Genomic DNA, 12,040 nt, shown 5'->3' with positions numbered 1-12,040 from the left:
TGAAATCTAGAGACTTGGAGCATGCTGTTTGCCTTCTGAATAATTCATGTGGTCATGTAGCCAACACTACTTGCACGCTTGATTCGCCCTCTGTCCAATTCTGTTTTATGTGGTGTACTTGAAGCACGGCTTCTATCAGTGATGAGACAGAAAAGCTTGCGTTGACCGCTGAGTAGTACTCAGAGGCAACAAATCCCTTAAGCACACTTACTAGGCAAAGGATCATGTCAGAACATTGACCCAATCACTTTTCAAATATCACTAACCTATTACAGTTCATGTTGGCACAGTAATCTATACGCCCCACATTGAAAAGGAAATGTAAAAAACGTCTTGGTTACTTATGTAAACCTCATTCTCTGAAGGAGGGAACAGATATATGTCTAAAGTGACTGACTAAAAGGGAAATACATAAATGTACACATATACAGATTAATTTCCAGATTCCCCTGGGTGCGAGTTGCTGTTTTTTTGGTTAAGCATATTTTGTTATGTTCAGTTAAGCTTGCACATTTTTAGACCTGCAGGCAATTTGTTTCTACATGCTTAAGCTGTACGCTTCCTGTATTAGCTAGTAATATGTGATTGATATTAATGCTTGCTTTAAAAGTAAATAGAAGTGCTGTTTTTCAAGGACTGTGTTCTGGTTTTGGGTACAGTTGGATGTACTGGACGGATTGGGAAGAGGATGAGGTGAACGACAGCATCGGTAGAATAGAGAAAGCCTGGATGGACGGTTCCAACAGGAAAATATTTGTTACATCTAACATGCTGTGGCCCAATGGACTCACTCTGGGACATGGAACCAGTACCATGTACTGGTGTGATGCCTATTATGATCACATTGAGAGAATCTTCCTCAATGGCACTGGCAGAATGGTGAGTGAAATTTTTGTTTTTGTTTTCTTAGCTTAGAAATCTTAGAAATCAATTGGGATTATGTTTAAAGGGGGGGGGGGGTGAAATGCTATTTCTATTCTTTAGCTCCGCCCACACGTCACGCCTTCAGCCAGTCGTGTTTTTTCCGGGAAAAAAACGGTACAGACTATCTTTCTCTTATGAATATAATAAAACTAAAGACTTTTTGGAGTTATGAAGGATGCAGTACTACTCTATAGGTACTCAAGATTAACAGGATATTGAGTGAAAACGAGCATTTCACCCCCCCCCCCCCCCCCCCCCCCCCCCCTTTAACAAATGATACAGAGCTTCCTAAAACCTGGAAGAGAATTAACATTTAGCCTGGGTTCCTTCATAATTTAATTGAAAAGACTTTTCTCTTTTGTTCTACAACATATACATTATCAGCAGTCATACCTTAAATGTGAATTTTGTTTCTAATAACTTATATGCCCTCAACACCAATGCTAATGCTGTTTTATAAGGATCACAATTCAACAATTAATTAAGCATGTACTATCACAATCACAAATTATTATTATTTTTTAATGAACTTCAAACGTATTTAATCAGACAGTGATTGCAAAAATGAAAATTGAGGTCTGACTGTTACTAGTTTGTTGCACAGAATGGGGAAGTATCTTCAAGTGATATTCACTACAAACTTTATTTTTACTCCAGATTGAAAACCACTATTATAAAACCAATTTGAAATTCCTGAGGGAACCCATGGCAATTTAGCTTCCTGGATAGGCCCTAACCCTAACCCTATCCAGGAAGCTAAATTGCCATGGGTTCCCTCAGGAATTTCAAATTGGTTTTATAATAGTGGTTTTCAATCTGGAGTAACCCTAACCCTAACCCTAATGGATTGACGTTATGACTAAACTGCTATATTATTGAGACAAACTTTGACAGACTGCAAACTGCTATATTATTGAGACAAACTTTGACAGAATTAACATATAGAGCTATAAAATGTATGTTGACAGCACAGCTTGGATAATATGGTCTTGGATGAATAATTTAATGCAAAATGAGAGTGCATTTTGAGAGTTTACTGGCATTTATCTGAAGCGTTGGAACATTGTTGACATTATTTTTAAACTTTTCATCCCATTACTGTGCAGGAGGAAAAGAAAATAGACATTAAAGAAAAACAATAGTTAATCCTTCTGGCACAGGTGTCAGAACAGTGCATGGTAATTATTATTATTATTTTTTTATTTTTTTGCAATTCACTGTAGGTTGTGTACAGTGGCAGGGAACTCAATCACCCGTTTGGGATTGCACTGTACCAAAATTCCATCTTCTGGACGGAGTACATGAACGCCTCCATCTTCCAGTTGGATCTGGTCTCTGGTGAAGTCACTCTGCTGAGGAGTGAACGGCCACCTCTGTTCGGGCTCAGAGTTTATAATGCACAAAGCCAGCTGGGTAAAGTCACTTTAACTTAACACTTAAAAAGTCAATTTAAGGAAAGTTAAAGATTACAGAATGACACATTTTTCATCTTTTTTCAATTATATTTTGATGAGTAATGGTCAGACTTTATATTATTTCTCTTTTAATTTATACAGGTTGTAATGTAATTTGAATTGACCACAACACAGAGGAATTTGATTAGCAGTGACAGGAAGATGAATTTACTAAATTGAATTTAATTAAAAAATAATAATAATAAAAAATAAAGACTTTCAAAGACTGGAAAATTAATTAAAGTTATTTATTAATGTATATTACCGTTCCATAGCCTGGGCTCAGTAAGATTTTCTTTCCTTTTTGAAAGTGATTAAAAAATCTGACTAAATATTTTACAGTTTTGTAATCAAATAAATAAATAAATAAAATTAAATCTAAAATCTAAACTTTTTGGATGTTTTCAGTTCATTTCTGAATGGTGCACAACATTTGACATTGGTGCATAATGGCTCATCAAATAGTAATATGCTTGAAATAAATGCACAATAAATCTTGCTGGAAAATTGTTTCACATATTACATGGAGTAGTTCATTATTTCAGAAAAATCATAATAAATGACTTTTTTTTTTTTTTTTTTTTTTTAACAAACAGTTTGGCTTTTACAAATGTTCTTGGTTTTAACTTTGATCAGCATAGGCCCATCTGCAGAGTAGGAGCCATACAGTTGAGTGGGTGGGTTTAATCTTCTAAAGCTCTGTTTAGAATGTTTAACTCTGTGTGGATGTCTGAGGCAAGGAGGGATGATTACTGTCATCCTCGCTCATAACTGCTAGTCATAACACACAGAGGGAGGGACGCTGCTCAGCGGGGCCCTTGCACATGCAGACGAGTGGCACAGAGAACACAGCCGTGTGTTCGGCTCCCACGTTTCATCTCTTACTTTCCTAAGGGTGGTGCATTTTTAGAGGAGCAGACTGTATGCTTACTTGTCAAAGAGACTCACTCTTTTGAGAATGACGACATAGGCTTTTGGGACCAGCAGTCTCGTCTCATGTTTTAAATATTCTCCTCTTGACATGAAACTTACAGCATTCATAACACCAAGTCTTGTGGCAAGAGAAGTCTGGGAACTGCTGTTATGTCATGTATGAATTTCCTGCCTTGACAATATGGCCTTTTTGACAGTCTATGTTCTCAGCAGAAGAGGAATTTCTTCAAAGCGCTTGTCAGGAAAAGATTAATTGTGTTTCCGCTCCCTGGGGTACCACAGATTGGCCGTTACAAAACAGTTTTTATCTCATTGGTCCAGGCAATGACTTTCAACCCCTCTCTAAATGAAACCTTATTATTGTCCCCATTCCTCAACTTAATAAGTGACAGTTTTCTCACAAAACGTTGTTTTTCTCCTCTCGTCCCCCATCGTACTGAAGGTGTCATTGCCCACACAACAAATTATGTCTTGCGAAAGAAAAAGAGCGTCAAATGGCTCTCGTCTCCACTGTTTCCAATAATTTACTTGACGTGTGATTAAAAATAATGTCCCCATGTACCACCAGCATCCCAGAAGAGCAGGAAATTGGTTCTGAGTGGGCAGTGAAGAAGAACTTTATGTTCTGTGCTTCAAGGAGAGACATTGATAAAAGCCATAAAGTGATGAACACATAAACAGTCGTCCTGCCCGTGGGAAAGAAGATTTGTAGATATCTCTTGTTTAGGCCTATGTTTGTTTTTTAGGTGACAATGCCTGCCGGGTGAATTATGGTGGTTGCGGTACCCTCTGTTTGGCCATCCCAGGAGGTCGGGTGTGCGCATGTGGCGACAACCAGCACCTGGACAAGAACAATGTCACATGCTCCGGTAGGGTTTTTAAAATACCATTTTCTTAAACAAAATACAGGACAAAGAGAGCCTCTTTAAAAAATAAAGGAATTAGTTACCAATGGGTTCATTATAAGCATAAAAGTGTTTGTTTTTTTAATGATAAAATCAGATTGTCATATTTATTTATTTTTTATCTAACAAATGTTTAAAAATACAGTTAAATGTAAAAACCTCTGAATGTGAGTATGTTTGTATGTAGAGCTTTTCAAAATTTCCCAAAAAACTGTGCCTTTGCTGGTGACCATTGTTCATCAAAGGCCAAAGTTTGATTTTTTATTTGTATTATTTTAATTGAATTTAAAAGCTGTATTTTTACTTTACATTTAACATATAAATTATTTCAAATGTCTTCTTATTTATCATGCAATATGTGATTTTATCAATTTAAAATATTTTTTTAAATTATAAATGGCTAATTTATTGCTTTATTTTATTTTTAGATCAGTCCTAGTCCTTCATAGAACTCATCAGTTACTCTAATAAAGACGAACATAATCTAAATTCATGCTGTTTTATATATGTAATACTTGTTTATTGTCATGTTACAATGTTATAATAAAGATGGAAGTAACATGCTTGGTTTATTTGAAAAAGTATCACGATGAAAATTGTATGAATTTAAAAGGCAATATGGTATGGTACTAGTTTTACCCCCAGACTCCACATCACCCAAAAACTGAGTCTGACTATATTTTCCTTTAAGGTCTTTTCTTTTGTTATTATTCTTTTTTTTTTTTTTTTTTTTTTTTTACTGTAGACTCAGCAGGTCGAGAGGAGCCCCAGCAGTGCAAAAATGATGAGTTTCAGTGCAGGAACTGGCGCTGCATACGAGTCAGTTGGATTTGTGATGGAGATGATGACTGTTTAGATGGCAGTGATGAGGAGGCCCACGTATGCTGTATGTACCTTGTATTCTTTCCCTCTGACGACGATGTATAATCCCTGTTGTGTCTGCTTTACTAAACCATCAAACCTCTGTGGCCTCAAGCTGTGTCATTTAGCATGCACTCAGTATCATATGTCTGCGATGTATTACTCCATACAAAATTTCCATTCTGTTCAGGTATCAGAGGTGTCTTCCATTTTTTACCAAACTGGTAACAAGATGAACACTGCAACAATATCACAAAATGGATATTTTTTATTTTTTACATTTTTTGGAAGGAAGTGCTCATCAATTCTATATTTAGTTGATCAAAAATAAAAAATAAATCCTTCAGGATTCAATTAATAAATGTATTTGAAATTAGGGCTGTTATTATTGTGTTAATACATTAATTAATTAACAGCGACAATTATTTGATCACGCATTAACACAGTTATTATTATTATTATTATTATTATTATTGTTGTTGTTGTTGTTGTTATTTTTAATGTCACTTGCTCACTGGCTCTGAATACACATACAGACAAATACACATATGTTTAGAACTGTGCTAGGTGTAGACGTTGATTAAACACAATCTAATAGGTAGAACATTTTATTTATTGTTAGCTTCCAGGGATTTGTTGCACCGCACTGCTTGTGTCCGGTGCTAGGACCACCACAAATACTCTCATTGTATAATAGTAAATACATATGCTGATAAAATATATACTGTAGCTAAAATTGCACTGGATAAATACATCTACATAAATGTAAATCTGAACAAGCAGACTTTTTACATATACTTTGTAGGTAATTAAAAAGTTGTTAACTGACATCTCAGGGAAAAATGGCTGCAATATCAAGCAGGAAGAACACCGGTATTAAAATGTTCTCCCACACGCTGCATCCCACAGCACAGTCAGCTCATGAGCTAATCGATAAGATAAGCACCATGTTAAAACGCTGAATAATTTTTCACTATGAGAAATACTTTAATGTTATGTTCTACCAGAATTATTAGAATTGCAAAATCAATTTTCTGCTTTGCTGGGATGTCTTATAGTTTAATATGACAGATACTGCCTGATCCAACTTGAATCTGGTTTCCCATTTCATCTGTTACTCATTGTCTGTTGGGGACGTGTTGAGTATCCAGGGTCATGAGTAATAGCAGGTTCTATTATTAAATAGAACAAATAGGAGAGGAAAACACAGGTGCTACTTTGAATAAACCCAACATCCTGAGGGCAAACTCATATTTTGAGATAAATGTGAAGCTAGCTCGAGAGAATAGATGAATAGCACAATGAAAGCTGCTGTGCCAAAACAAAAGTAGAGTATTATGCATATGAACTCACTTATATGTAAAGCGGGCTGTCAGCAGTATAACAAAACATGTAAAACAAATAATAATAATAAATAAATAAATAAACAAACATAAATAAAACAATAGAAATACATATCAAGCTTCCAAATGTTTTGTAACCTGCAATATTTGATACCATTTTTATACAATATGTACTCATTAGAACAAAACATTTCATTGACATGCACTGAATATTTTGTTTCTTTTGTTCCTTCCAGCTAACCACAGTTGCCCAGTTGAACAGTTCAAGTGTCCCAGTAACCGCTGCATACCCAAAAGGTGGCTTTGTGATGGAGCTAATGACTGTGGAGATAATGAAGATGAGTCTAATAAAACATGCTCAGGTAGAACTCTACTCCCTACACATTAAATGGATTCATGCACCAATATGTGCCTATAATACATCGGGGTCACTTATTATAAAACCAATAAAACTTATTAATCCTCTATGATTTTTTTTTTATTGTTTGTTATATTCTTTCTTATTTCAGAGTCACATAACTGTAGAATCTTAAAGCAGACATTAATATCACTTAATTATTCATATTTGATAATTAAAATCATATTATAAGTGACAGAACTGGGCAACCCACATACACATTTTTTATTGTCTTTAATATATTATAGTTTTTGCTACATTTTCAGCTGGAACATTTTCTTGGCTTGACTGAGTAATTGCATGCATATTTTCATGTTTTAAGGGGCAAAATATTATTTCTAAGATCATATATATACAATTACAGTTTAAAAAAAAATAATTAAAACATGGATTTCAGTAGGAGCTGTGAACATTGCAGGTTTTTTTTTTTTTTTGCCATTGAAAAGTGAGTGACAGCATCAACTTTTGCTACAAGATAGTAGAGTGATTCACCTTTTATTTTTGAAATGTGGGTTTGTTATTTATATCAATGATGAGTATTTCAATTTGCAGCATCTGTTAGGGTTGAGTTACCTTCTCAGGTACTGTAATAGGGTAAGGAGCGTTGCCTTTTTTTTTTTTTTTTTTTTTTATGAGAGCAAGATAATCGATAAGTGCGTATGTGCAATGAAGTGAAATTTCTCACTGTGGATTGTCAGAATCACTTTCTCCCAACCTTCTTTTTACAAACTAGAGTAATACCTGGCAAGTTTCCAGGAGTTAACACTTTTCACTAGTGCTGTAAGATCAATGGAAGAGAAGAACAGATGTGATAAATGCTGTCAACAGTCTGACATCCCTCTGATAAAGCTGACCCTCCAGCTGGAGACAGCTTAGGCCTTTGTTGACATGGCAGAAGCTTTTAGAACAAAGTGATGTGGAACACAAGTCATTATACTGAATCAGTGAGGAGCTGAAATTGACAGCAGACGTTAAAGCTTTTCATTATAATGAGTCTGAATCCAAAATGGGCAGTCAGACTCAAGTCTGAGTCCAAGTCATGTCTGAGACCAACTAAACGGCACTGTTTATCAGTATCTTAGGCTTGTTTTAAACTTTACAATTACAAAAAATGGCAGTCAATGTAAATATAACAAATGCAAAACTCTATTGCATCTTGCCATTTTCTTTTTTGATTTCACATCATATCATTTTAGTGTCCTGCTCAGTAAAATTAAAGTAATGTAACAGAAGTTATGGCTGACTGGATTTATCTATTGTGACAAATTTCAGAGTGAAACAGCTTTTAGAATGTGAAAAATTAGAGAGCAGGATTTTACTGTATGCATAACATAGAGTAAACATATAAATTCAAGCTTGGGTGGTGGTGACCAGTGAATAGAACCTGAAGAGCAGAAAACGTACCTCTTATCTCTGTTTGTGGCTGCGTGTGTTTGATATGATGGGTGGTTATACTTTAGTCAGGGTAGACAGCATTTATTTTAATTTTTTTTGGGGGGATGAAAATGAAAATGTGAGCAAGTCTTTACAGTGACAAACTATATATAAAAACCCATAACTCACAGTCAACTCACAACTGTTTTGTTTTTTGTAGGCATTTTGATTCTGTTACGTATTCTGTTAGCGAATTACTAATCAGCCACACCTGACTGTCACCAGCTCATCAACACTAGCTCACTGCAGTTGCAATTTGTCTGGTCTTGAGTTTACTATGCTACTCCTTACCTGACTCACTAACCTGGACTAAAACCGGTCATCTGTTTGTCTTCGTCAAAGTCATCATGCATCAGATTTGAGAAAGACACAGAAGGACCAGTCATTACGTGAGCTATATTCCTTCAGTTTTCGGAACTCTGTGCTCATTTACCCGTTTGCTCTGAATCTCTCCCCTAAGAACCTCTGCTTAATAAAGAACCGCATTTATCCGTATATCTTTGTTTGGTTTAGTTATGTAAGGAATAATTGCTTTTGATCCATAAAAACTACTGCCAAAGATGTTAGAGACATTATTTTTATTTGAAACTATAACATGGATTGTAAGTCTGTGTGAAACACTATGCACAGCTAGTTTCCTAACTGATCATCAAGTGTAAGACATTGTATTAGGTTATTACATGCAAAGTTTTTGTTCCAATAATTAAAACCCTAGGTTTTTTTTTTTTTTCAGAATTTACAAGAAGAAAATTACTAGACATCCTGTGTGTGTGTGTGTGTGTGTGTGTGTGTGTGTGTGTATATATATATATATATATATATATATTAGGGCCAGGACTTTAAAGCGTTAATTGAGATTAATTAATTACACAAAAAATAACGCGTTAATTAAGATTAATTAATTTAAAAAAAAAGAAATCCCGCATTTTTTATAACTTATTTTTGCACCGCGGAACGTTTCTCACTGGTTGAGTTTCGGCGGACCGATTATACTGGAGCACCAACTAGCATTCGCATATCACCGCAGGCACAGCATATAGCAGCTAGCGTGGACTTTACACTTTATGTTGAACTATGTATTATTTTGTTGGTGCAACAGTTTATGTTGAACACTTTATTGTTTTGGCCAAGGTTATTGAGGGTTGGACTTATTATGTTATGGCCTCTAAAGCAACAGAGAGATGTTTTCTAATAGTCAGGGTTTCCAATGTTCTGAATGTAATTGACAGTATTGTGTTTTACTTAAAAAAAAAAAAATACTTTACAGAAGGTTCCAGCACCTGAAAGCTTCCTGAATTTCTGAAACGTACTATTTCTAAATTGTTTCTAAATATGCTATTGCTACACTTCATGGAAAAAATTAACAAAAATAAACAATATTTTGTTACTTTAGCTTATGTATTCAGTCATTATTCAATGGTATACTATAAATCCCTGTGAAAAAAAAAAAAAATTACTTCTCACTGTTCTCAGGTCAAATATTTATATGCGATTAAAATGCGATTAATTTCGATTAATTAATTACAAAGCCTCTAATTAATTAGATTACATTTTTTTATCGAGCCCCGGCCCTAATATATATATGTGTGTCTACACACACACACATCACCATAACAGTGAAAGCTGACACCATGTTTCCTGATGATATCTCCAAAGGTAACATGTAAAGTGTGAAATGCAAAAGTCCTAGTACTGCGCCTTGTGGCACTCCATACTGTACTTGTGAATCATATGATAACTTGTAATTTTCAGCTACAAAAGCATGACAATCGTGGAATTCCATTAATGCCGAACATTATTTTGTAGTCTACTCAAAAGAATGTTGTGGCCAATAGTGTCAAATGCAGCACTAAAATCCAGTAGCACTACTAGAGAAATACAACCACGATTGAATAAGAGCAGGTCATTTGTAACTGATGATAGTGGTCTATATACTTTGATATGGTCTCAATCCTGAATGGAAATCCCCAAATACACTATTTCTCTTTAAAAAGGAACATAGGTGAGATAATTCTGCCTTTCAAAAGTATTTTTGACAGAAGACTGAGTTCTGTCAGGACCACTATCATCAAAGATGGCTGACAATTAGCATACAATTTGAATTAGATATGGTTCTGGTCTGGGGCAAAAACTCCCTGCTAGGCTTCATGGATAAGAGCAGGGACAGCTGCGATAACCACCCAGTGTAAACAGAACAGAACCAACATTATTGTATTGCAGATATTATTAAAGTTAAATAATTTAATGTACACATTTAGAATTAGTCTGATTCAAATGAGAATCAGAAAGCTGAATCTTGACTGACAGAGGAGGAGTCAGGGATGGAGGAGGGTTATTAGCTATTAAACAAATCAAAACTGCAGATAAACTGAGGGTTGTTATATATGAATGCTTAGATAGTTGTCATATTCTTATAGTAGATGGGGATCAGCTGAGAATCAGCTGATGCTTGCTTGACTAATGTGACCTGCTACTTACTAACGATAATAGAATCGATCATGGAAGTAAAGAAGTTAATAAAATCATTACCGCTGTGCTGTTGAGAAGTTCTGTGTCTGTTGATGCTTTATTTTTTATTTAGGCACTGTATTGAATAAATATCTTGGATTGTGTTTGTTTTCTTCTAAGAGAATCAAAAAGTAAGCTAATCTAGCAGCTTTTAGAGATTTTCTATAAGTAGAATTACTTTCCTGCCATGCAATAATAAATACCTCTAGTTTTGTTTTCTTCCAGCTACGCTCCATTTTCTGGTCTGCTTTCTGTGCAAGTGTGCTTGTTATACCATGGTGTCTGACTGTTTTCCTTAATCATCTTTAAGCAGCTTAAGGACCGTTAAGGACCAACCGTATCTAAAGTGCTAGAAAAGATAGAGTCAATAGTTTCTGTTACACCATCAGGTTTTTCTGAGCTATTGGATATGATTAGATATGATCCTCTGGACTTTGCGGGCTTCATGTGTCCATCATCCAAGGTGATTAACTCACCCATTAAGTCCTACTGCACTCTTCCATTGCAGCCTCTTTCCAGCCGAGGAGGAAAGTGCCACAAGCTTTTGATGTGGATCTGTCAGGGTCAGGTTAAGAGCTAGCGCAGGCTCAGTGCCCATGCTCCCCTCACCCCTTGCAGGATCCCTTACAGTGTGCTTCATGACCGCTGATCTCCATCCCTCCCCCGACATTCAAGATGTGGTGTCCTTCGGCTCTATAGAGGGTGCTGAGGATGATGCCATTTTGGTGGCAGCAGCTGCAAAGGATGAGTGGTTCAACAGCCCACTGGATTATACTGTGCCCCACTGCAGTGACATGGGGGACCTCCATCATAGTAGAGTTCCTGCATGTCCTGTTCAAGGCAGTTGATGAGCTTGGTTTAGAGTGGGCACCTCCTGCCAAACCAGCCAGAAGCCATCTGGACGAATGGTACCCCGAGTCGGACAACAGCCGAAAGAACAACTTTTTCTCCAAAGTGTACAACGAAATATCAAAGTCATGTAACGTGGTTCTTACTAGTCAAGTGCACAATCCAGGATCCTCCCTCCTGTCCGAGTGAGGTATGTTATACTCCACTGGATCTGTCCCTCAGTGAGACGAAAGTGACAGATGGAGCGATCCGCCTCAGCATGGGAAATCAGCTGTGAATGAAGCATTGTAAGGTCTCGAAGAAGAGCCAGAGGCCCCACCCTGACAGAGACAGCAGGCTAGCACTGGAAACAAAGCTGTGTTCCTGATGCAGTCCCTCAGAGGAGGAAAGCTGCACCTAGCACCAAAGACGAGCCACTGAAGGAGTCAGCAC

General features: G+C 36.3%; 1 protein-coding gene across 5 annotated transcripts in view; it reads left to right on the top strand.

Moving 5' to 3' along the window:
- Nucleotides 1-12,040, top strand: part of lrp1bb (low density lipoprotein receptor-related protein 1Bb) — a 250,801-nt gene that overhangs the window by 131,050 nt on the left and 107,711 nt on the right. For all 5 annotated transcript variants that reach the window (XR_003277158.1, XM_026217735.1, XM_026217734.1 and 2 more), the window contains 5 exons: nt 660-879; nt 2,148-2,337; nt 4,058-4,180; nt 4,962-5,102; nt 6,657-6,782. Coding sequence is in view for 4 of the 5 variants with exons in the window: in XM_026217735.1 (XP_026073520.1) it covers nt 660-879; nt 2,148-2,337; nt 4,058-4,180; nt 4,962-5,102; nt 6,657-6,782 (800 nt within the window). In the remaining variant the exon portion in view is untranslated. The remainder of the gene's footprint in view (nt 1-659; nt 880-2,147; nt 2,338-4,057; nt 4,181-4,961; nt 5,103-6,656; nt 6,783-12,040) is intronic.

Source organism: Carassius auratus, chromosome 34 (assembly GCF_003368295.1).
Source record: "Carassius auratus strain Wakin chromosome 34, ASM336829v1, whole genome shotgun sequence".
Classification (NCBI taxonomy): Eukaryota; Metazoa; Chordata; class Actinopteri; order Cypriniformes; family Cyprinidae; genus Carassius; species Carassius auratus.
Note: the sequence above shows the minus strand (reverse complement) of the source record. Positions and strands in the feature narration are given on the sequence as shown.